Source organism: Brachyhypopomus gauderio, chromosome 8 (genome assembly GCF_052324685.1).
Source record: "Brachyhypopomus gauderio isolate BG-103 chromosome 8, BGAUD_0.2, whole genome shotgun sequence".
Lineage (NCBI taxonomy): Eukaryota > Metazoa > Chordata > Actinopteri > Gymnotiformes > Hypopomidae > Brachyhypopomus > Brachyhypopomus gauderio.
Window position 1 is genome coordinate 18104337 of NC_135218.1, and position 27480 is coordinate 18131816.

The window sequence follows — 27480 nt, forward strand, 5'->3', positions numbered from 1 at the left end:
CTTAGCTGCATCTTATATAACAAATAACCAGAAAAAGAAAAACGCACGGATAACTGAGCAACCCAAACCATTCAATGACATGACGTTTATAAACAAATTTTATTAATCTTCAAAAATAACTTAGGTTTTCTATAAAAAATTAGATATATTACATATTGCATAATACCGTCACATGATAACACTGTGCAGTGCCACTATTTGCTACCCCGATCAGAAGATACATCTGAACATCTGAAGACACTCATTCTCATGCATTGCTCAGACAGTAATACAGTAACATTATATAAAAACAATTGCCTTAATTGCTTTGTGTGCCTCTTTTTATAAATGTAATACGTAAAAAAAATGTGTATTTTCATGGACAATGTAACTTACATTGGGACACATTCTTCCCATATCCAGTTACTGGAGAGGATGCAAATGGTAAAATGTCCTTTAAAGAGCTTGAACTATGGTAAGTGAAGATCTCATTTCACAACCCAATGAACAAATGGTGAACTGGCCCCAAGTCCTCTTCTCTAATCCATAGGACAGATTTACACAGGCTGTGGTAATTACAAGGGAGCATAATGATAACATCCGGCCAATAGGGGGCGCCCTTCCAGCAGGACCTTGGATAGAGCAGGTGTGTGCTAACAGGTGTCCAGGTTCTGGACTAGCTGAGTGGGCTCTCACAGGTGTGTGTCCTCTGTTTCCCTGACCTTTGACCTCGTCATGAGAATCACAGTGGTCCCTCAGGCTGCTTCTCCAGACTGTATTCCCGGGTCTTTCCAACTTTCCAACCTACGAGAGCTAACAGGGCAATGCCCATAACCTTAAAGATTACCTGCAGACCAAGGTACCTGAAAGCAACCGACAGAACCATGATTACTGGTGTCATCGTTACAACATCCATTATTATTCAATCATTAATTACTTTTGCCACTAGTTCCACTGTCGTGTGACTGTTTCGGCGAGTGAAGGCTCATGTCTGACCTTCTTTACGGTCAGCATTGTTTATTGCTTCTTGCTAATAAGTGTTCCAAGAAAATATGCATTAACATTAAACTCTGTTAGCACAAATGGCCACAATGAGCTTGTCTTGGTGATAAAAGTGTGAAAGTATGACTCTTAAGTCTCTGCGCCCAAACAAACCCTCATATGCATTTAGGTCAAGTGAGAACATTCCCATACCTGTTTCTAAGGAGGTTGTTGTCATAGTAACCACAGCCTTGCTTCCTCCCACAGACAGTTTTCCACCAAATGCAGGTGGAGTCGATGGTGATCCCAAACAGGGCGGGAGCCGGCAGCCATGCTGGTATATGGAGAAAAGGGAAACATTTTCACACTAGACCAGGGTCTTTCTTTTAGCAGTTTTCTTTGTTAGCATATTTGGTCCTTTGTTGTATTTTTTCTGCATCTTCATATTTCCTGAGCCTGTGTTGGGCGGTCAGGTCAGTTCTTTCTGAACTCAGTCCTCTGACCTCTGACCTCCGGGACTGTGGGCACCAGCGGGACATTAGATGTGGAACTCAGGTACTGCGCTTAGAAGGTACCTCTTCACTGAGAACTGTGATTTGGTTCATGAATATGGACTATTTCTGGATCCTTTTAGCCTTGATTAGGTTTGAAAGCTCTTCCTGAATAATGCATGCAGGTACATTGATTGTATTTAATTGATTTTAATTCTAGTGACAATGTTTTCCAATTTCCAATTTCTGCAGGATCAAATCCTAACATATCCCTAAAATATAATTCACACACGCACACCCACACACCAACCAATTCAGTTGTATTTCAGTATCACTGTGATATGAATATATGAAACGGTGTTCTGAGCCCCTTCAGTGTCAAAGACCGGACGCTCACAGTTAGACAAGCTTTTATACACTGGCCTGACCATTTATTCTCACCACTATTTATTCTTCATAACTCACCACTAGGGGCCGCTACAACACTTGGTAGAACTGGAATAAATACAGTTTCTTTTTCTCCATTTCTTATCTGAACATAAAGCTGTTGACACTGTTTACGCTCTGCAGTATGAGCCTCGTGCTCCCACTGTAAGGAAGGCGACCTTGTTTCAGGACGGGGTTTATGAAAGCTGACAGATGAATGTTGGGGGGGGGGAACAGTGGCTAACAGGAGGCAGACTCCTCTGACAGTGAGTCATGCCGCATGCACTGAGCACACCGCAGTCGTTCCTATTCAACCCACTGCCAGTTACATAACAGCAACAGAGTCACATACATAGAGACATTTTTACAGCCTAAAAGGGAAGCCTGAACTGTGTCGGACGCCTACAGCTGAATGGGTCCAGTCTGCAGGCCCGACAGGTCCTGACTGAGGCTTTCACTCACCAAGAACTCTCATCAGCAGGAACTGAACTCCTATGGCAAAAGACTTCTCTTCTTGAGGCACCGTCCTGTATCATATTTCAATATAAAATGATTATTGTTGTTTGCATTAATGATATATTGATGGAAAAACACTATATTAAATTCTAAATTCTCTACTATGTAGCTTATACTCTGATACATGCCTTCGCTCTATGAGTGTGTGTGTGTGTGTGTGTGTGTGTGTGTGTTAGACACAGAGACAGATGAAGAGGGAGAGAGTGAGGTTGATACCTGAGCACCATCATGTAGATAGGGTTGTGGGTGAGGCTGGCAGTAAGGCCTGCTACAGAGATGAGGATGATGACGGGCAGGAGGAGGTGGGTGCAGCTGTTGGTGCAAGGGCCAGGCCGGGCGGTGCCCACACCTGCACTCCCTGACACACAGCTGCAGTTCCTGAAGGACTGCGGGGACAGATAGAGGGTGCTATTTACTCTCAGGTTAAACAATCTGAAGCCTTAATTTTCTTAAATGCACATCAGAATTGATGGATTAGGGACTGGGCAACATATCTAGGGATCGCTGCTTAAATGGAATTTAAAGGATGAGACCTCCTATGAGCTATTCCTTTGAGCTATTCCCATTCTAATCAGTTAAAAGGCGCAAAAGGTAAAATATGCCTTTCTTTTGGCCAGTGGTCTGCAAAATGAAGAGTTTTTTTGAGTAGCAAAAACAGCAGTTCAAAAACAGTTCAAACTGCCAAAACAGAAGGATATTGTGGCCCACCTGTAAACACATCAACAAAAATGAATTGTAATACCATTTGTCTCCAGCAGGTCTGTCCGCATTCACAACTAGCCTCAATGCTAGCTTCGATCATCGGGAGAAACCTTGAGTTCTAGACCTTGCGTGTTTTTCCTGCTCCTTATCTCATTGGCCTCTGGATCCCACACAGGATGATTCAGTAGGACCATGTGAGTACTACACTATCAGCACAGAAATTCCTCCACTTATTTTCAGAACTTATTTATTTACACACACACACACACACACACACACACACACACACACACACGCACACACGCACACACGCACACACGCACACACACGCACACACACGCACACAGTGTGCATGATTAATCAGACATAAGTGTCCAGGCTTTAAAACATCCTGAGTATGTTCCTGCGGGGTTCTGACCAAGCAGGTGGTTCTGATCATGGTGATAGGAGCCTGGTCTTCTCACCTGCACTCGGAAGCTGTTGTTGGTCTCCATGGTGAAGTGGGTGCAGCCAGCATGGCAGGGTGAGACGTATTCGACGTTGTCTGACCCACACACTGGGTTGAAGGCACTACTTGAGCAGGAGCAGTTGGAATTGCAGGACAGACTACAAAACATCATCAGAAAAAAGGCACAGTTAGCCCCTAACCACAGTTAGCCCCTAACCACAGTGGACCTTGGGAGGCATTCTGTGGATCAATAATGTTATACACAGTTAAGAAGAATGTGGGCAAGAATTCTAGGAAGATAAGCCATGCTTTCAGGTTCAAGGGCGATTGTGTGTGTGTGTGTGTGTGTGTGTGTGTGTGTGTGTGCATGTGCATTAAAAAACAACACTTCACAAAGCCCCAGCCCTGGCAGTCAGAGTGGTGTGTAGAGTGTGCTAAACCATCTGACCTCTGTTTGTTTCCCATTTGCTACGGGACTCAGTGAGACCCAGAGTATGAAACTCACTGCATTCTGAATCATCTCAGAACTAAAGCATTTTCACGTCAGCTACACTACCCACTACTCTTTCTGTGTCCCTCTCTCTCTCTCTCTCTCTCTCTCTCTCTCTCTCTCTCTCTCTCATCCCCCTCCTCCCCTCCCGCTGGGATGAATTTGGGGTGATTTAGTTCTGGCTCCTTGCATTCTGTGGACTGTAATCCTGGTTGAGCTGATCGCAGACAGAGCTTCGTTACAGCAGGAGAGAGCTCTCAGCAGGCCGACTGTCTGCCACTTTGGAACTGCTTGGAAAAATAAACATAGTGTGACTTTTAAACAACCTCAAATCTCTGACTGGGAGTCCCAACTGTACTGGAGGCAACAGAACCAGCAACAGAACCAGCAGTCAATCAACGGTGACACAGGACCAACTCCAGAATACACCGAAGTCGAACCCACTATCACACACGGATGCCCCTGACAGCTAAGACCTGAGGAACATCACAAATCACTGTTTACTGAAACAGAAGAACTTCACTAAGCTGTGTAAAGTTAACCCCTCACACAGTTTCTCACGAGTCAATGAAGGATTTGGGGAAAAACAAAGAACCTGAACACACAGGCCTCCATTGCAAGTGGTATAAAAGCCACCATGTTAATCATCTCTCTTTAGTTTGTGCTCCTGGGCCATGATGTGCTGCTGTTCTGCTTAAGCTGTTGGGTTAGTAATTCTTTACGCCTGTAAATAACACGGTACCCTCCACCCATGCACCCAATGACACTCCGTGGCGTGTTCCACACTTTCACTCTAAAATACGCCAGAGCTTCCCTTTCACACCACATAAAGTACTTTACAGATTCAGTACTTCATACAGTACTTTACAGATACAGTACTTTACACAGTACTTTGCAGATATAGCACTACAGATGTACTTTAATAGATACAGTATTATATAGTATATAGTACTATACTGTAGATGTAGTTTAATACAGAACTTTTATAGATACAGCAATACAGATTGTCTTTAATACCATACTTTTTTTAGATGTATGGAAAAAGAATGTGAGCGCTGCAGGTGTTTCTCAGAGTAGCTCCTGGGGACCCCAGACAGTCCTGTTCTGTCTTAGCACACACCTGAACCAGGTGAAGAACCATAGCACCTGACACAGATGTACTGAGGCAGGACGAAACCCAGCTGTGAGTCAGCCAGGCAGCGCGCTGTTGTGAGGTTAGGTTGTTGTGCACACAGTGCAGTGTAAGTGAAGGACGGCTGTGCCCAGCTCACCCGTTGGCTCCTGGTGAGGGGTAGACGCCGGCGACGCTGTGAGTGGGGCAGCCCATGAAGAAGAGTGGCACACAGAACAGGGCCGAGAGCAGGAGCAGCACCACGGAGAAGCGCGGGATGGCCCGCAGAGACAAGCCCCAGCGCTTCATTATCACCCCCCCCAGAAGAATCCCCACCGCCACCGACGGCAGATTCATGGCGCCTGGAAAAGAGGAGCGCAGTCAGCCTGTCAAGGTTTCAGCCACCGTGAAAAAAACGTGCGACTGAACACGCAGCGTGCGCCTGGAGCGATTGTAACGCCGAGGAAGGCGTCTGGGCACTTCTGAGTGAATGTTTACATACGTAGCTGTCTGCTGAGGCCATTTTTGAAGACAGCGTAGATGTAGCCTTTCCACGCTTTACATTACATTTCCCATAATCCCATGTGGACACTGTGATGTTTGTGATTGTTTTAACTCGGTATTTTGTCTAGCAGATATTGGTTTCGTTATTTCCAGTATTCTTAATTATTTGACTAATTTAGCGTTAACGTTTATGTGACATTAAGCATAGCTAAAGCTAGACTGCAATGTTTTTCTATCCACTGCCATTTATATGCGGAGTAACTGACCTAAAGTTTGTCAGTTTGTTAAGGCCGCAATTCTGATTTATAGTAACTCCTCCAGTCAGCTTTTAGTATCCTGGCAACATCATGTCTCATTGCCGCCTTTGACGTGAGTACCGAAGCTGATTTGGTTGATGGGGCGTTTAGACCAAAATGCAGCCTTCTAATGCTATGACTCGTAAGGCCCCGCATGGCAGCTAAGTGTCACTACGGTTGCCTTCGGTTTCAGACACGGCTGCAGAGGAAATGTTTGAGAGGTTTCTCTGGTGACCAGGCCGGGCAGTGTCATGACGACAGACCTATGAGCAGACTGCTGTAGGCGGCCGAGGTGCTGTACTGCCTCTCCAGGTACTTGTTGAGAAAGGTGGCGATGCCGGCGATGACGGAGGAGAAGCAGCACTGGGTCAGAACCAGCAGGAGGAAGAAAGGACTCAGCAACAGGCGCACAAACAGGCGTGGAAACACTGAATGTAGAAAACACACACACACACACACACACACACACACACACACACACACACACACACACACACAGAGGCATTGAAACCACAGGACCACACATATTACTCCTACAAATGTACACAGGGCCATCAGGGAACTGACATTTAAACATAAAACACACAGATGCTATTATGAAAAGTATATATGAAAAGTTATTCATGTGTATACAACACACATATGTATGCGTGGCTTACTCTTTAGGAAACCCAGCATTGATGTGTCAGAGTTCTTGTTGCAGTTCTTCACATCTTCTCTCTCACTTCCAGTGGTCTGAAAGATAACACAGTGTCCTTGTTTGGAAAATGGCCCGTTTGTATCAGTCATTTGTAATAAACAGCACCCAACAATTCCATATTAATTAGGCCCTAATTGCTCCCTAATTGAGTTGTTGCCTACAGCTTCATTCATATGCTACCAAGGGCAGCTACCATGGGTTTCAACTTAAGTGTAAACTATAACATTTCCTTATAGTTTCATAGTGACGAAAACTACATACATAGAGTTCTTCTCAAATATGAACAGTGTGGCTGTATTAATTTCAGCAGGACTCACTGTCTCCACGTGCATGGCTTTGGGGAAGAAGAAATAGGGCACGGAGGTGAGCGCCAACCCCCCAGCACAGATCAGCAACCCCAGCCACCACGCACCCACCCAGCGAGGGTCAGTGGGGCTCAGCTCCTGAGCTCCTCCTGGTGGGAGGGGGGGCAAGAGGAGAAGGAGGCAGTTTCATTCAACCATTTCAACTCTATTCTTTAACGTGGCCCAGTCACCCAGCAGTGGATGTTTACTTCATGTTTGATTTCGAGTGAATTCTATGTTTGCCCGTCTGTCTACACTTCAACATGCGTTTATAGAGTTTTGGAAGCCATATCACAATAAAACATTTACATGGGCATGGATGACCCCTGACCCTTGACCTTGTCTGCATGTGTGGCCAAGCAACATCCTGGAAGATCACTATGGCGATGCGCAGATGTACTGGGAGCCTTAGCTAGAGAAGAACCATTTGATGTTCAATATTTCACACACACATTTACGATGTTCCTGTCAAAGGAGAAGCCATTAGTGGCAATGTGTTTCTTTGGGTTGTAATTGACAGAGTCCCCAGTGCTGGCTAAAATGGATTTACATGCAATAGATTTACTTGGATGTAGTTAAGAAACAGGAAGCAGACCACATGGTGACAGGACAGGTGGTGGTTATTCCATCCGTGCTTTGCCAAACACACCAGAGGCAACTGAAAGGCCCAGCAGAAATAACTTATTCAGCTTGATTGACATTTAGGGGACATTCAATATTCAGAGGGAGCAGGCCTGCTTATTTCCAGTAACGGTTTTAATTGATTAATTATACACAAATTAAGTCATTGAAAAAGGCTGTATAGTGTCATTCCATGCTCATCAGAAAATTTGCATAAAAAAATAAAGTGATTTTGGTAGCATAGTTTGACGATTACAGCCATTCAAACTAATGTTGGCTAAATATTATTGTTGGGAACTATGCAACTTGAGTCATTTAACACAAATGACCCATTCCGAGTGAGTGACATCATGAGTGACATCATGCAATCTGAAATTAGCTTGGAACTCTTCCACAGAGGCCGCCTGCAGACCGCTGATGTGGGGTTGCATAAGGCCACTCAACTGTGAAGTCGCATGGCATTTGTTTTGGCAAACGTGCAACCCACATCCATTTAGCTAATCTGCTAGAGTTCCACTGTGCAAATCCAGCCTGCGGACAGGTTAGTTTCTATGGTAACGGTGAAGGATTCCATCAATCGTGCGAGATGAGTCAGTGCGGGGTTATCTCCTGGCCTTGACCCCTAAGGAGACTGCAGACTGTTTCCTTGCCAACGACCGTGACTGAGCAAGCAATACTCGAGGACGCACAGTTAAGACAGAACAGCAGAAGTCAGCACTGAAGCAGGACCAGCTGTGGTCTGTCTGTGTGAACCCATCACGTACACCCCCCCCCCCCCCCCCCCCCCACCCCCCCTTACTGGGGACCACGTGTACTACACAGCCCTCCCTCCACCTAGCTCCAACCCACCTGATTTATCTCATGAATGAATCAGGGCCCTGGGAGAGAGGAGACAGGTTAGGAGGTGGAAGAGGTGGATTAGAACATGAGACAGGTGAGTTAGAAGGTGAGAAAGGTGGGTTAGAAGGTGCGACAGGTGAGTTAGAAGGTGCGACAGGTAAGTTAGAAGGTGAGACAGGTGGATTAGAAGGTGAGAAAGGTGGGTTAGAAGGTGCGACAGGTGAGTTAGAAGGTGAGAAAGGTGGGTTAGAAGGTGAGAAAGGTGAGTTAGAAGGTGAGACAGGTGGATTAGAAGGTGAGACAGGTGGATTAGAAGGTGAGACAGGTGGATTAGAAGGTGAGAAAGGTGGGTTAGAAGGTGAGAAAGGTGAGTTAGAAGGTGAAACAGGTGAGTTAGAAGGTGAGACAGGTGGGTTAGAAGGTGAGAAAGGTGAGTTAGAAGGTGAGACAGGTGGATTAGAAGGTGAGACAGGTGGATTAGAAGGTGAGAAAGGTGGGTTAGAAGGTGAGAAAGGTGAGTTAGAAGGTGAAACAGGTGAGTTAGAAGGTGAGACAGGTGGGTTAGAAGTTGAGTAAGGCTAGAAGGTGAGACAGGAGGGTGAGTCAGAGGAAAAGGTGGACATGTGCAGTGAAATGGGATCTACAATCACTTTTTAATTGAAACACCTGATGGTGAAGTTGTTGAAGAAAGGGCAGTCTGTACCTGCATCAGCACGGTCGACGTCCACGTAGATGCGCAGAACTCCTGAGCCCAGCAGGTACCCAAAGGCAGGCCCGAACACGGACACAGCAAACAGGACGGCTGGAGCAGTCCAACACAGCCCGCATGAGAAACGTGATGCACACTGCCAAACCCTTCTACCCCTTTAAAACGTTTCCAAAGCAAATGTAAAAGAAAACCCAAATAAAACAGGACGGGTGTTCTTATTAATGATCTGGGTGGGTTTTCCAAAAGCATCGTAACACAAATCATCTGTACGGCGTAGAACAAGCATTGCACTGAACTACTCTCTCTCTCTCTCTCTCTCTCTCTCTCTCTCTCTCTCTCTCTCTCTCTCTCTCTCTCTCTACTTTATCTCTACTCATGCTCTCTTCTCTCTCTCTTTCTATTCTCTCTCTACTCCATTCTCTCTCTCTCTATTCTCTCTCTCCTCCTCTCCCACTCTCACTCTCCCTCTCATCATTTCACATGATATCAACACTATGCATCTTTGGGACCCCTAGCCCCTGAAAAGAAGGCTCTAGTCACCAATGTAGAGAGGAGAGTTGCCAGGTCCAGCAAAGTCGTCCACGTAAGAGATTCCGAAGGGCTGTATGGGGGCGGAGCCAACCCCGAAGAGCAGCTGTGCGGTGGCCATCAGCCCCCAGAGCTTGGTGTTGCCCCCCCCCTGCTCCTGCCGTCTGCAGACCTCTGCCGCGGACACGTTCAGAGATGGAGGGAGGCTGTGGCACACATCCTGTCTGCTTGCTGCCAGACCAAAACACACACAGTCTTCGCATTATCCATTATATTCTATTAGAGCATTAACATGGTACTCTTTTAAAAAAAATTAAATATTGTTTTTTATAAGTGATATTTTAATACCATAAGAAGCTGAGCATTTCTGACCAAACAAGGAGGTTAATGGCTCACCTCTGACCCTGACCGGAGAGCTCTGACCACTAGAGTCAGATACAGGCATGTGTATCTGAGAGCTGGGGCAAGAAGGAGCTCCCTCCATATACATTATACCCTACATTTGTACCTACTGTCCCCTCCCCCCCTCCTCCCTCTCTCTTCATATTCATATTTGCTTGGTGCTCTCATCCTAAATCTTCTAGATCTTACCCTGTCTGCTGGGAAAGTTTCTCAGCTCTCCCAACGCACCAGAGGAGAAGGGACAGGGAGCTCAGCCTGGTGCACAGGCCCTGAAGCCACTTCCTGCTGTTATTGTACAGTACAAACCATACGCCTCTGTCCTGTTTACCATGATTTTATCATTGGCTGATGTTATTTTAGACCCCACCTTGTTGTGTCTAATGTGCATAAAGAATTAACCTGATCACTTTGAGCCTTTTCAAATGAAATTTTCTTTTTTTTTCATAAAAGTAGGGCCCGGGGGGCATGTTCTGTGCACAACAAGGATTTAACACACACACACACACACACACACACACACACACACACACACACACACACCGTAACCCCTTTGAGTTCAAGTTTCAGCTCGTCTCTGCACAGGCACTGATGCAGAGCAACACGAGGTCTTCACCTTTCAGAACGGAGTCGTAGGTGTAGTGCTGGTACAGGAAGTGAGGTAAGGCCAGCAGCATGGCGCTGACCGCCATCAGCAGACCGCCCAGTCCGATGAGGCGCGGCCGGTGCAGACGGCTGCCCAGGTAGCTGACGAACACGATCAGCACCGTGTTACCCACCTGCAGAGCACACGCAAACACAACGCAGACACACACAGCACACACGAACACAACACAGACACACACAGCATACACATGAACACAACGCAGACACACACAGCACACACAAACACACAACGCAGACACACACAAACACAACGCAGACACACACAGCACACACATGAACACAACGCAAACACACACGAACACAACGCAGACACACACGAACACAACGCAGACACACACAGCACACACGAACACAACACAGACACACACAGCATACACATGAACACAACGCAGACACACACAGCACACACAAACACACAACGCAGACACACACAGCACACACAAACACAATGCAGACACACACAGCACACACATGAACACAACGCAGACACACAGCACACACGAACACAACGCAGACACACACAGCACACACACACAGCACACAAACACACAATGCAGACACACACCACACACGAACACAACCAGACACACACAGCACACAAAAACACAACGCAGACACACACAGCACACAAAAACACAACCAGACACACACAGCACACACAAACACAACCAGACACACGCACAGCACACACGAACACAACGCAGACACACACAGCACACACAAACACAACGCAGACACACACAAACACAACGCAGACACACACAGCACACACAAACACAACGCAGACACACAAAGCACACACGAACACAACGCAGACACACACAAACACAACACAGACACACAAAGCACACACGAACACAACGCAGACACACACAAACACAACACAGACACACACAGTACACTTAATTCCCTGATAACACGGGCATGATCAGAGTTAAGTGTTACTCAGTCTCATCATCAGGAATAAAACACCAGTTTGTGCTACAGCAGGAAATGCGTTGCTCACAATAGAGTCCTGAAACTTGCTGGATACGCTGTCTGTTGGCTGCTGTAATCTCACTACCTAACATAACCTAATTATAGCAACCATCTCATCGATCACATATATAAAACTCATACAGGCAAATGTTGAAGAAAAATGTGGTGAAATTTCAATGTCACTTACAGAGGAATATTCTGTATGCCATGTGGGTCACGATTGCAACGTCAGTTCTCTGTATATGTTTTTTTTTTTTTTTGCTTCTATTTGTTATGACATCTCCTGTCACTTCCTGTTGCAGTCTGGGTGACGATGCCAATATGTCATACAAAGTTTGGTAATAATGTTTGTGTTGTCAGCCGCAGACTGACAAGAGGCATGTCATGATTCCACTCCGAAACCACAAGTGCATTTGGCAAATTGAAACCAAAACCGCTTCACCCAGCCAGCTAAGGAGACAGGGAAACAAATGTTCGCACGTCTCTGCAAGATCTCCATATTCGGCCTGGGAGGAAGCTACACGAGTCCTAAGCTCGTGGGACCCATTTCTCTCGTGTCTGATGCACGACTTCACGGTGCTATGTGAAGAGCAGTGAATAGTGTGTGTTGTGTGGAGATTGTGTGTTTACATGTCGTGTGCGGAGGTCATGTGTTAATATGTCATGTGCGGAGTCGGCGAGGGGCTGAGCACCTCATGCAGAGAAGAGATAGTCCCAGAAGACAGGCTGTCCAGGCCGAAGCGTCTCTCAATGGTGGTGATGGTGCTCTTGAAATAGGAGCTATACAGTAGCTGGGTGAGCTGGAGCAGACCATGACAGACGACAAAGAGCTGGACACAAGACAGCAGGGCATCAGAGAGATCTAGAACCTGAATCTAGAACAGCTGTACCAAAGATCAGTCCTGGAGATTGACTACCCTCCTGAGTTTAGTTCAGTCCCTTAATGAACACACGTACCGTTCAGATTGTTCCTGTTGCTATTGTACAGATGCTACTGAACGCCTCAGTTAGTTCTTAGACTAAAGTTGGAACTACACTCTGTAGAAGACCAGTAGATCTCCACAATTGGACTTGGGCACTCGTGTTAAAATGTGCAAACAATATCAAATAATGATCAAATAATAATTAGTGGTGGGACTTTAACGCGTTAATTTCGATTAATTAATTACAGGGAAATTAACAAACTAAAAAAATTAATGCATTTTAATGCATTTAATGCATGAGACACTTTTGCACCGTGGAATGTTTCTCAGTGCACGAGTTCCAGACACACAGATTATATGGACGCACAATAAGATCATGATGGAGATTACTGAAGAGGCTACGCTGGTGGATGGGAAATTTAAATATAAGAAACTTCCAGATGGAAGTACAAACACAAATAATGTTATTTGCACTTTATGCAGGAAGAAGTTCGCTTATCACAGGAGCACTTCCACCCTTCGTTACCACCTCAACGCAAAACATGTTGGGGCTAACGCGCAGGTCAGTAATGATAACTTAGCTGATAAATGTATTCTAGGGTGACCAAACGTCCGTATTTCCCGGGACATGTCCGTATTTCACATCCTGTCCAGGGCGTCCCAGGTTTTTTTTTAAGTGAGGAACTGTCCTGGTTTTTAAATTACCTTCATTGTACCATTAAGACTGGATTAAACTTTCACGAGTGACCGTAGCGCGCGACTCCGCACACCTTGCGCGAGCGGCGGAGGCGTTTAAACTTGAGGCGTCACATTATTTGCAGAGTTGTTCGCTCTCTGTGGTCGAAGATAAAGGCTTACAAGGCGCGCTGCAAATTGCGTCAACTGATGCAAGTTACGAACTGCCGTCCAGAAAGACAATGTCGAAGAAAATCCAGCAGCTGTATGATAAGGAAAGGGAAGTAAAACATGTTATTGTGAAGAGCGCCACAAATGTGTCTCTGACTGGGGATCACTGGACCTCTGTTAGCAACAAGAATTATCTTGGTGTGACAGCTCATATTATAGATGATGAATGGAAGATCCAGTCATTTGCTTTGAGCATGCAGAAGACCACTTCTAGGCACTATGGAGATGCCTGTGTAGAGGACTTTATGGCTGTGGCAGAGGCCTGGGAAATTAAAGAAAAAGTCTACCATCTAAAATGGTATTAAAAAACATCTTCTGATTTACTTCAGTTCTTCTTATTCTTCCAATATCCTGAGCAAAACTCCCAAAATTAAACAACATTTTTGGTCAGAATTTCTAGTGTTCTGAAAACTGTTTGCTCTGTTTTCTGCACTCATCTATTGGTCTGTGTAGTAGACTGGTGGAAATATAAACAAGATGTTGAAGTTTATGCTTATGTTCATTGATTCATCATTCAAACTTAAATTAATATTTCTCATGTTAAATACTGAAATGCGATTAATTTCAATTAATTAATTACAAAGCTACTGATTAATTCAATTAATTTTTTTGATCGCGTCCCACCCCTAATAATAATATTTGTATAATAATATATGTGTTCAATATTAGAACCTAAGCAGAAACAATGCAGTGTTGTTTATTTAATGAGCATAAACTGGAACATTTGAGGTTGTTTACTTAGTCCAGACATATAGCCATACATACAAAATGCTCTGAGGTTACAAAAAGCACGATTTTTCTCACAAGAAAACTACCTAGTAACTACACAGACTCCACAACCATACAGGAAGAACAGAAAGAGGAACACGTCACACAGACTCATTTCCTCCGTGACATCCACCTCACTGGATGGAAAATACATTGACATTCTAGGAAATGTAGTTATTTGCCTGCATTCTGCACCCATCTGGTGACTAAGACATTTACAAAACTCCCACTAGGTGAACAACAGTGTACATCAAATACACCTATTTGATCTATCCAGATCAATAGTTCATCAAATCGATCTCTCAGAGATTAATCTAATTAATCTCTAACTTCAAACCAGGAAAATGTTTATATTTGTGTATTTATGAGCTACTGGAATATGACTTATTGATAAGACAAATGAGCCTCGATAAAGAAGTGGAGTAGAGGGAATTTGTCCCCACATGCAAAACCTCCAAAACCCGCAGCCACAATTTATGCAGTAAACCAAAGGTTAATGTGTATTGTCACACCTGTGCTCAGTACACAGTGTCACCTGTGTTTAGCGTTAGACCTGATTTCAGTTGCCAGAGCCCGACCTGTGATTAGTAGTCAGGAGTATGAAACTGCAGAAAGAGCTCTGTGATCGTTTAGTTTGCTCTGACAGTTACTGTCATTTGTTCTTCTCTGTTTCTCTCTCTGGAGGCCGAACACCAGAGATACAGTGGAGATCAAAGCTCATAATATGGACCTGTTCCCAGGACTGAAAGAGAAAGAGAGAAGAGGGATAGGAGAGAGAGAGAGAGAGAGAGAGAGAGAGAGAAGAGGGATAGGGGAGAGAGGGGGAGGGAGAGAGAGAGAGATAGGGGAAAGAGGGAGGGAGAGAGAGAGACGAGGAATAGGGGAGAGAGAGGGAGGGAGAGAGAGAGAAGAGGAATAGGGGAGAGAGAGAGAGAGAGGGAGAGAGAGAGAGAAGAGGGATAGGGGGGAGAGAGAGGGAGGGAGAGAGAGAGAAGGGGGATAGGGCAGAGAGAGAGAGAGAGAAGAGGAGTAGGGGAGAGAGCGAAAGAGAGAGAGAAGAGGGGTAGGGGAGAGAGCGAAGAGGGGTAGGGGAGAGAGAGTTTTTCTATGATTCCAAGACAGAAGATCTTACAGAAGACACAGAAGCACGAGGTAATCTGAAGGGACGTGTTGATATTTCACTGCAGCTTCTGCAGATCTCTATGAAAAGTCCAAACATCAGCTAAAGTGCCAGTGGAACCTCCGTTTTGTGGACAGCTGCTTTTATAGAGCGGCTAAACTTCTGTCCTTGTTTTGTCTTTAGTTCTTTAGTTATGGAACTGTTCCGATAAGCTCGCCACGCTCAGCTGTCTGTACCCAATGCCACTGCTCTGAACGACCACTCTGTCTTCCAGCATCAGCAAAGCCCTCACTTTGATTCAGCTTCCATTCACTGCTGCATGCACAGAGCAGGAATATGGCCTTTATTTAGGTCGGGTGTACGCGAGCACGCCTGGATTCTTTCAAGCGCAGTGTTTCAGGAGTGCTTGCGCAGAGAATTCATTCTTACTGTCTCCCTGAGGCTCTGACAGACTAACAGGAACACTACAGGCAATCCATCTCCTGAGACACCATAACTCAACAGAGCCCTGGAGATGCCGTCACAAGGTACACTGTATGCAGCTTTCTTAACGTGGCTGTATTCTCTACATTAGTTTAAACAAAGTCACTTTGAAGCGAGCTCTTTTGCAAGCTGTAGCTGGCAGGCTCATCAGTGCGTGATTATCTTAGTGAGAGACCTTCTGGGAGATAAATAGATTTATCGCTCATTGTGTCATTTATGACAAACTTGGAGATGCCCCGAGGGGTGGACAAACCGCATGGTTTATTTTCTTTTGTAATGAAGTGATTGTGCAAATAACTTGCAAAGCCTTTGAAGAAAATTGGAAGAGTGTGGTGCCGTATGGATCATTTTCACATGTCTGTGTTGCCTCCATCTTCATCTGAAGCAGTTATGCCTCTGCAGGCCCAAACATCTTCTCTCCCTCCTGAACGATGGCTTTATAAATGTGTCAGTGTTTTATACAATGCTGTTAACCCTCCCACACTAGGGTGCTCCTTTCAGTTAAACTAATTATTCACAAATACACAAACCCAAAACTCCTAAACGATCTGGGCCTCCCCTGTGTGTGTTGAGCCTGGTGGGCATTTTGGTTTGGGGTATGGGATGTGTGAGTGAGATCTGACGGCTCTTTGCAAAAATGCATCTCATCTCCTGCAATCTCTCAGCTATTGTTCTACATGTGGAGCCCTACAGAGATGCTAGAATGACAGGAAGGGTTGATGAGGAAAAGACCAGCGGCTTCTCCTCTCCGCTAACACCTTCTAGACACAGGGAGTCCCTACAAATTTAGAATTTCATGAAGACCAAAGGACAAATGATCAAAGTCAACTAAGACATCTATTGCCCTATTTTTATTTTTTAGTATTAATAATACTATAATAAAATATATTTCATTGACAAAGTATTTAGTTATTCTAAAAATAGATGCTAAAATGTACATACTTATTTGTTTTTTTTAATTTTATAATCATTTTGTTAATTAATATTCAATATCTGAATCATGTTACTGTTTTTTTTCTGTGTTTGTCTTGCTCCCGGACAAACTCTGAATAACAATAATGTATATGATAAAGTAGAAAGCAGAAAGCCACTGATCTCAGCAAGAGCACTACTACCAGAATGTATCACCACCGCAGATCAAGTGGCCAGCTAAAGGGCTACTGGACAAATGTCTTGTGGACAAAATAAGACTAAATAGAACATTTTATGTAAATTTGAAGTGTTTGTTCAAGACACTGCATTTGAGCATGAGAGACTTATCCAGTCTGTGAAGTAGTATCATGGAGACAGTCTCTATCCATCTTTGATGGAATAATAAATTCAAAAGTATACCTACAAATTCTAATGGAAAATGTCAGAACATCCATCCATAAACTGGATGTCAAGAAGACGTGGGTCATGCAGCAGAATGACCTTAAGCATTTAATCCAAAAGAAAAGTGGAAGTAGCTAAAGAGAGAGGTTCATGTGTAGAAACTCACCAACATCTTAGAGTGGTGCTGTTACGTACAGTGCAATGGGCTAAAAGTCCTCCAAGCAAACATGGAAGACTGATCAAGTTACTGGGATTTTATTCAGGACCAGATAGTGCAAACTATCTGATAGTGCAAAGGTTTGCATACTTTTAGTGCTCACAGATATGTAATATTGGATCTACTTTTTACACTTGTTTGAAAATGTCATGTTTTCAATGACATTCATACTGAAATCTAGAAAATTCTAAAGGATTCACAAATCCTTTATTTCACTGTAGCTGTAGTATCTGATCATGACACGATCTACTTCCTTCAGGAACCTGGATTAAGGCAGGATGACTTAACTTATTATCTTGTCAAGCAATTTAATAACTTCAAAAAACCCAAATGTGTCGACTTATCAGAGGATGTGCTGATATTTTTGTACATTAGTCACGTGGGTGAAGCTGACAAAGCCCATTAGAAAAGAAAAGAGCAAACTCTCAAAGCAAGCAATTAAAAGGAACTCAGGGTATAATAAAAGATTTACTCTCGACCTGAGGAGATCATTCACAGGCCATATCTGTATTTTCAAATAGGCGATGAAGTTTCCACATGAAGTTAGACCAGTTTCTTGTTAGCAGGTGCAATCTTTGGCCCGACCTGTAACCCAGATACGTGACACACCTTTTCTGTAGTTAAAGGCTGTATTTTTTTAAGAATGTAAGACTCCAGAAGTACCAAAGAATGCGATGTTGAAATCTCGCCATAAGTTCAGCGCAATTACAGCTAAATCCTTATAAGTGAGCACAATCATAATCATCTTCTGACTGAACCCACAAAACAAATGATTTCTTTTAGTGAATTTAATGTAGTCTGGAACTAATGCAGCGTTTGATGCATGATATTAGTCTGTACTGGGTTTCATGTGTATGCAACTGCATTAATACTTCCAACATTGCTTTTTCCAAATCCAGTTTTAGGTGAATGTGATATTGCAACACCCCCCCTGTTACCACTCACGTACATCTGTGCCATTACTGAGTGCTACTGCCACAGTCAGACACGCCAGGCAGTGTTTGTAACCAGTGTACATTGGGCTCTCTGAACACTGTGTTCTCCGTCAACTTCGGACATGTTACTCCACTCCTGACTCACACTACCTGATCAGATATACACTAACTACCTGTCATTTACACACAAATGGGAGTCAATAGTTGAGTCACCCTTGTGTAGTAGGTAACTACAATCGCAGCAGCACACCTTTGCATGCCCACACATTTGTGTATGTCCATGTGCTAAAGAGAGACCCAGGACGCAGTGCCCACCTCCCATATAAAGCAGTAATTCCACACTAAGCAGACCTTTAGTTGGGAGACCTGCAGCAAAACGACATTAGATGGATTTCTTCCAATGAAACAACAAAGCTCTGTTGTAAGTTGTTCTGGACAAGAGTGCTGAATGCAGTCAATGTAAACGAAAATTTGAAAAGTGGGGGTTTGGACATCGGCCTGCATCCTGTCTTAGTGTAGGTGAGACTTCCCACGTTGAGGTGCTATACTGCATGTGTAGTGAGCCAATACTACTGGAGTAGAACCCCATGATGCTGAAGTAAGGTAGGGAATAAACTGGCCCTTTGAAAATACCAGACTAACTTGACAATCAGACGCAGGATCACTGCTGTGTACCCATGGAACAGGTTTTTGCAGATGTAGAAAATTCTGTCCAATGCATTTCTCATGTTCGTTTCTGTATAGACCACTGCAGCACATACCAGACACCCTCACTACTATCCACATCCTAACTACATTATAACTAAGCACAACTACATTTTAACGTCTTTTATTTTAACGTTATTATAAACTGAACTTACATGAACTCCCATTCGAGTCCAGAAAGCGGCTTGCCAAGGGTTTGATATTTAGTTCTAATTAATCATTGTAAAACAGAAAAGTAACGAGCCAACCAGCAGTGCCTGGTGAGAGAGGTGCAGCCTACTTATGACAAATTAATTTAATTAATCACGGTTAAAAGAACGAGACGTCTGCTCCAGCTACAGCAACACCGTTTTAACATCACTCTGCATTACTTGACATGACACAAAACACATATAGGTGTTGAGAGAGAGATGAAAGTCGTCGACGTGCAGAATGTCCAAAGCATTTTTTGTCAAAGTATAACATTCCATAGATATTTGGTTTGGTCTAAAATGTGACCCAAAATATTCAAAATATGAAACTAGTGAATTAATAATTTGCAATTGGTTTAGGTTATTCTTATACCCATACTGTGACAATAAGGTCTAAGGGAAAATATGGGTGTTTAAAAATTTGTACATTTACAACAATTAATTATTTGATCGCTGAAACTTTATGCCCTAAAAATCAGAACATTTGTAATAAAAGTATCCATGCCTGTTACATGACGAGGGTTGGGTGATTGGCAGCAGTAATACAGTGTGCCTCCAGTTATCAGTAGACTGTGTAATAGGTGGAGTTATAATGGAGCGGGGACTTCAGACGCGTCTTTAATTAAGACCCAAGAGTGGGAGCGCGAGCGCTTCTCCGACCAGCCCTCGCGACACACGTTTAGAGTAGCACTATGTGACAAGGTGATTAACAGGTGACACGTTTAGCCTCAGGACTACTGAACAGGTTCACTTAACTAAAAGAAAGTTTGGATTGTCGGCTTTTTTTTTGCTATCAGATCTATAACCACGTTAACAATTATGTATAAAGGGCTAAATAATAACTGTAGTAGCATTATTAATAGCAGTAGTAGTAATGACAGTAATTTACCTTAATGTTACAAAATATAGACGACTTCGCTTTCCTGATGTCTTTGGCGTATATCTCCATGCTTTCTTCGCACAAGTTGTACTTAGCCAACTTCTTCCCAAAGCTTGCCCCAGCAGGGATGATCCACCGCTCTCCTCTCGGTCATCCTCCACGGGGTTTTAAGGTTTGCAGTGACGTATCAAGACTCTGCCCACATCCACGCGCAGTTGTTTTGAAGTCCATATTTGGCCGACATGTACCATTTTTTCTTTCCCGTCTGAACACTTGTTTCTTGGACGTGTTTCTCGCGCCTCTTGGTATTGTATTTCCTAAAACTGTCGACTTGGACAGCTCGTAAAACCGTGCGTGATGACAAGATCACGCTTTCTGTAAATACCAATACATTTCTTCCGCAGAGCTCCTGCGTGCATCATATATAGTCACATGCAACGTCAAGTTTCGCTCCTAAATGTGGTAATTTATAAACAACCTTGCATAATGGTACACATCACCTCGAGTTCCATTACATTCAAGGATGAATAAGGCTTACGGTATGTCAGTGCTGTCCCTTAATAACATAGTTGCTTAATGATTTTCTATGTGGACCTCGTTATTTTAAGATATCATTTAGGTGCAAGTTAAGATTTTAGTTCGATTGCCAAATTACACGGACCATTTCCCCCAACGCAGTTTGGGTCGTGGGCATCAGAGGTGATGTATAGACATCCGACTTGCCAGTCATTTATAAATATCTATACGAAACATTTTTGGATTGAAAAGCAAAATATAAAATTGGGGAGAAGAATATTTAATTCAGATTCTAATCCTAATCTTGATCCTAATGGTCTGATCTGCTACTAATGGGATACTGAATTCAGTTCATTTTAACCATGTAGAATGAGCTTTAAACATGCTAGAGTGATTAAATAATACAAGCACACACAACATTTAACCAATTAAACAATAAAAGGACAGGAGACATTTCAATGTCAGTGTACATATTGTAATTTTTCCGAGCAAATAAAAAAAAGCCCCCATGTGGCTCTCCATTTCCATGTATTTTAAAGTTTCTCTGTCAATCACGGCTTGGCATGCTGCATAAGGGACTCAGGAGCTGAGAGACTGTGGCTTAATAAAGCACAGAAGGCTTTGTTCTCTGTACCCATACACACTCGTATGTGTCATAGTGCTGTCTGTATTTTGTCAGTTGCGTAGCCAAATCTGAGTAGGTCAACTCTGGCTACAGTAATGCTCATCAGTCTAAATCACACCATACTTGACGCATTATCATACTTCTGATACACGTGCTGTTCTTTTCCTTTTTTCTATTTTTCCCCCAGACGCCCACTGGCTGACAAGTCTACTATGGGTTCTGCCTCAATACATATCAGGAGGGATCCATTTAAAGGTGAATATGGAAAGATGCACCCAAAAGGCACATTTCAAATGTACCAGCAGCACTGAAGGACAAAGCCGAGACACACGGATGTTACTGGACGCCTCCCAAACCAAACAAGAAACTGTTTGCGAACGTGCTACATGAGCTGAAAGTCCAACTGACGGGTCACATTAGAGAAAATGCACTGTAAGAAAACAGTTACTGAAATTAATCACGGAATGTGTACTTAGTGTCATTTCTGAAAGCTGAAATTAATAGGTCTGTTTGATCAAATTAATCCTGCTTTGATTATTACAGGTCCAACCACTGTAGCTGCCTTGTATGTGTTAGTTTTCATTATTCTGATTTCTTGCTGTAATGAAACACAGACTTAAAAATCCTACAGATCAGAAACTTGGGCAACAGGTAACAGTTCCTTCTGCTACTCAGACACACAACGCCAGGTGTACCTGGTACAGGTGGAGCTACAACAGACCCTAACACATTCCAGTCCGTAACTTATACACTGCATGTCATACATATACATGTTTTTCCCCAATGATTATTTGTCTTCCAGTCTACAAAAAGCCTCATGACTAATTAATTGAGATAATTTGCATATTATGCAAAATCGCACATATTTTTGACTGCAAATTAGTTCTAGTTTTTTTTTTAACTATAAGGTTTTTTAACCTTCAAAAATCTGGCCTCCAAATATTCCAACGAGTCTGAGCTTTAATAATTATCCTCCCCCCATCCACCACCCCCCAAACAACAACAACAAAAAACAATATATGCAATATATATATGATATATATGCAAATCAATATGTAGTCTCCAAGCTTTACAAGCTTTTCCAAGCTAAAGTGGTCTGGGGCAGGGAAAAGGTTTGGTGCACCAGCATCAATAGGTAGTGTTATAACATCACTAGGTAGCATTATAACATCACTAGGTAGCGCTGTAACATCACTAGGTAGCGCTGTAACATCACTAGGTAGCACTATAACATCACTAGGTAGCGCTATAACATCACTAGGTAGCGCTATAACATCACTAGGTAGCGCTATAACATCACTAGGTAGCGCTATAACATTACTATGTAGCACTATAATATCACTATGTAGTGCTATAACAGCTATAACAGCACTATGTAGCGCTGTAACATCACAAGGTAGCGCTGTAACCACGGACGTAATTTTGGGGGGGGGGACGGGGGGGACATGTCCCCCCCCACTTTTTCAAAAGGCGGCTTTGGTCCCCCCCAGTTTTTACGGTTAAAACCAAATATTTAAATAGCGACGAATCTATGTCCCCCCCACTTTTGAAATCAAAATTACGTCCATGGCTGTAACATCACTAGGTAGCGCTGTAACAACACTAGGTAGTGCTATAACAGCACTAGGTAGCGCTATAACCACTAGGTAGTGCTATAACAGCACTAGTTAGCGCTGTAACGTCACTAGGTAGCACGATAACATCACTAGGTAGCGCTGTAATATCACTAGGTAGCGCTATAACATCACTAGGTAGCACTGTAACATCGAAGAAACATTCCCAATCATTAGGATTAATGTGAATTTTGGTATATAGGTCAGATATACACAAGTGTGGCTGTGCAGTGGAAATCATGTTAACAAAATGACAGAAACCACGGTCCATTGAGCTTTCAGCACACATTGATAAGCTTAGCATTGGGCAATCCACACAACACTCAAGTAGTACATTCAGACGCGCGCACACACACACACACACACACACACTGTATTACATGTTCAGGTTTCATAAGATCTTGGTATCAGGTAATGCAACCCTGTGAGACAAATCTAAATCAGAGAACATTATTTAAAAACATAATTTCCCTTTAGCAATGCATTTCACTCAAATTTTGTTTCCTTATTATCAGAAAATTCAATTATTTATTGAATTATTTAAGTATTGAAGTCAAACGTTTAGCACAGTGTGGATGCTACATCAATCACTTGTGGATGGCACTAAATAGCTTAAAACTGTAGCAGGGATCATCAGTTTTGGAGATAACCAAATTTAGCACATGATAACACTGCATTGGTGTGATTCGGCTTCTGGGGTGCACCATTAGTTTCTGAGGCAAAACTGAAACATCTTTAGTTTAAAATATTATAATGGTGTCAGAATATAAAAGACTTTGGGACATTACAAATAATTCATTATTCATATTAATTAAATTCTATATTCACCAAACTAGAACAAATAACTTTCCCCTCACATACCTTTGTAATACTTACTGGAACTTTAAGGTATAGCACAATAAAACTTGCATTATTTTTCCAAATAGGGCTTGGGCCCTTTGAATTGTCACTTGTATTGCATTTCTATTGCAACCATGAGGAGAGGACCGGGACAACACTCCCCATTCAAGGCACACGGAGCCTGATGGAATCAGTCCAATGGTGTTGACATCCTGTGCCAGCCAGCTCTGAGGGGTGGGGGTGTGTGTGCAGCATCCCCCCCAGGACAAGGAACCCAACTGCTTTTAAGGACTACAGAGCAGAGGTTCTCACTTCCATGTCTCGGAGACCTTTGAAAGCCTGATCCTGAAATAACTGATCCTTGTTTTGGTCAAGACCATCTGGTGTTCCTGCAGTTTGTTGATGAGGGACACACAGGGGTGGGTGATGCTCTGGTCTGCACGCTGTAGCGAGCCTTCTCACACAGAACAAATCATAATCATCTCTATTCTACACCACCCAACAACTCACTGGGGGAAAAGGCTCAAGATGATGCAGAGATCTTATTTTATCCATTAATACAGCAGCCGCCATACTGCTCTACATCACGGTGGTCTGAGGGACGGCCTCACTACACGGCTGGTCAAATGCCTCCGCCAGCTCCACCCGAGGACTGGACCCACACCCAATAGAGGATGGTAGCAAAATCAGAAGCTATTTTTAAACCTGTCTATGATGTGATATCCTGAAGAACATTTAGAAACAACCTCATCCCTCTAGGGTGTTTTAGGAAGTGTGAGTGGTTATGGTTACCAGCAGCTATCAGGATACACAGTGTCTCCTCCCTGGATACCGCCTTGACCCCTGCCCTTTCAAAACCAACGGGATACACTTTGTATATGGAAAATACCCACACATCAATGAATCATTTACCGCACACTACTTAATTTATCTAGCTGGCCTTTGTCATTTGGCAATATAGCACCCGCATTTTCAACACAGCAAGCACATCCATTATTCTACTATATACCCTGAAAGCCAGTGCAGAAAACATTGATGGTAAACAGAGCAGAAAACCTTCCAACAGAGTCCCTCAGAATGAAAAAACACTCAAGGCCTGTGTCTTGCTTCACGCTCTAACTCAGGGCTTTCCAACAAAAGAAAAATTTTAAATAACTTTCCATTACATCACGAACAAAAAGTGAAGTTCCTGTGAATTAATTCCCTTTGTGGGTGCAACAAAAACAATCTGTTTTTTTCTGCATGAGCTAACAGTGTTTGTGGAAAAAGTGTGACAACTATATTCAACTGTTATCAATTTAAATATCTATATGGTTGATATTCTTTTATAACACACACATCTGATGGTTATAAGAAACAGCACATTTCTGAGGTCCAGAAGGAAAGAATTAATCAATTCAAAGTGAATCACAGACAATAATTTGAAGCTAAAATCAGAACAGATGCCTTACATGAAGCATCCCATAAAGATTCAACTGTATGATACTGTAACTTCTATAAGAGGCTCACAAACAAACAAAAAAACCTTAAAAGCCACGTTAAACAAAGAGAGTGACGTGTCCAAGGCCCAGCCAACAGACGCTGCCTGCATCATCCATCAGTGAGCGCTGATGGACAGGAGGCCACTGAAGCGTGGAGACCAGGGTGCTGCCACACAGCAGGGTCTGCATACCATGGGGAAAAACACTCGACCTTTTAATAACAACACTGCAGCAGCATCAGATAGTCGCGTGCTGAAGCTTCGTCGTACGTTGGCAGCTCCCTTTGAAGCTGAATATTTACACTGCAGATGCACCGGGTCGCCTCTCCGTTTATGCACTGGATGGCTGCAATCAGGTAACTAATCACGCCATCAACCCAAAACATCGATGGAGTTACTTGATAACAATAACAATTTGGGTGCATCAAACAAACTCTAAGATGGTAAATCAATCAACATGCAAGATAATAGAGGGAAACCCCCCCACATAGACACAACCTTATGTAAGAATCCTGAGGCTGCTGGCCTTTGTCTCCTAACTTAAGGCAGATCTCCATGTGAATAACCCGTGAACAGTGTCAAATAATATGACTACAGCTAAAATAAAGCTTATATACGCTCTACAAATAGAAATCAAACAGGCAGTGAAGAGCAATTCAAAACTGAGAACCTATTAAATTTGGGGTTGTATTTTAATCGGTATGTATGAAATGAGGACAGTTTACACAACACCTTTTCAAATCAACATGCGGTGATCACGAGAGTGTGGAGCCGAGTCTATTAACGCTTGAAAACCAAAAAAACTAGAGAAAGGAAACAGACAAGGCTAGAAAATGGCAGCTAGGCAGGCCGCACACTTCAGGGATTCACAGTGACTGCTGTTACTTTTTTGCATTTATACAAATATTCTCAAACAATACAAGTACGACTTTGTTCTGACACAGAACAGCCACACATCTAAAGGATAGCAACAACCCTGTAAGGAATTTTCCTATTACTGGAATTTTAATTTATTTGCTCATCAATCACAATTCAAATACTTGAAAAAAAAAAACCCAAAAATAAATCGTTGATTAGAACAGATCTCTGTCATCTGTAGATGTACCACGAGCCAGTCTAATACTGGTTAAGAACACACTAGCATATGTTTGTGTATCCGCTCCGCCAAAGACATGTCACGAGTTGAGGAAAGAGTCAGATGGCCTACAGTCCAGAGTGGCGGAGTTGTACCTGAGCCTACATCAACGACCGGGTGAAAGAAAACTCAGTCTGGCCAATGTCTTTAATGAGTACTGATCAGAGGTCCAACACAGAGTGGGCTCCTCCCATCACATAAAAAACAGTCCCTATAAAAACTGCTTATCTAATTTCATAGTTTTGTTTCAGATTAAATGCTGGGAAGATGCACGGAACGTCTGAGAAAATCAGACAAAGACTAACTTTAGGATAATAGTCAGAAGTTGAACAGCGTCTTCAACTGAAAAAGATTAGCTAAAAAAGAACGGTAGCTTCCTGTGAACACACATCCTTCAGCGTTCAGCAGAAGTAGGCGTGCGTGTTGTAGTGGGGACCTTTATAAAGCTTTTCAGCTGTAGTATTGTGAACATCCAACACTCCATGCAGAGAAGGAAGGAGAAATAATGAACTGAGGGAGAGGTTCTCCCGTTCTCCCATGTCAAAACGCAGAAAACAGAAGTCCCAAAGTAGCCATGACTTCTCAAGTCTTTTCTTTCTATTTCTTTTTTTAAAGATAAACCAAAAGGATCAAAAATTATAATTTTTTTTTTTACTGTTTTTATAAGGCACTGTTTGCTAATTCATTTCCTGGGCTGGTGCTCATTGACGATCGTTAGGCCTGCAGTGAAGCCTGGGACTGGAGTTCAGACGTAGGCCCCCAACGCTGCATGAAACTCAGTGAGGCACTGGACAAGCTGCTGGAATTTTGGCCTCTCCTCCGGATCCAAGGCCCAACAACACGCCATCACGGCAAACCTGGAACACCAAACAAAGAAAACGTTCCGATTGGCTGCGCATAAACCCTGCTCATTAGTGCAGTAGAGATAAACACCTGTAAACTTTAACCCCGTTAAACAGCTTTTCATCTTGCCAATTCCACCCACTTTCCCATGTATTACCGATGGCTATCACTATGCAAATAATAGGCCACCTATTCTTTTAAAAGGGAAAGTGTTAAACAGCAATCCAAGGCTGATTAGTTTATCCTGCCCTCGTGTT

General features: G+C 43.2%; 2 protein-coding genes across 5 annotated transcripts in view; both read right to left on the reverse strand.

Moving 5' to 3' along the window:
- Positions 1-80: 80 nt before the first annotated feature.
- slco2a1 (solute carrier organic anion transporter family, member 2A1) lies at positions 81-20339 on the reverse strand. Its single transcript, XM_077015129.1, has 14 exons — positions 20181-20339; positions 12422-12559; positions 10702-10864; positions 9699-9917; positions 9153-9251; positions 6962-7098; positions 6604-6679; positions 6208-6372; positions 5305-5506; positions 3560-3701; positions 2610-2779; positions 2340-2404; positions 1174-1294; positions 81-842 (listed from the first exon to the last, which is right to left on the reverse strand). The coding sequence occupies exons 1-14, from the start codon at positions 20238-20240 to the stop codon at positions 722-724; spliced, it is 1878 nt and encodes a 625-aa protein (XP_076871244.1). The 5' UTR covers positions 20241-20339; the 3' UTR covers positions 81-721.
- A 5579-nt stretch (positions 20340-25918) lies between these two features.
- ryk (receptor like tyrosine kinase) overlaps positions 25919-27480 on the reverse strand; it is a 40377-nt gene continuing 38815 nt past the window's right edge. For all 4 annotated transcript variants that reach the window (XM_077015131.1, XM_077015132.1, XM_077015130.1 and 1 more), the window contains one exon: positions 25919-27237. In XM_077015131.1, coding sequence (XP_076871246.1) covers positions 27126-27237 — 112 coding nt within the window. In that variant the 3' untranslated portion in view covers positions 25919-27125. The remainder of the gene's footprint in view (positions 27238-27480) is intronic.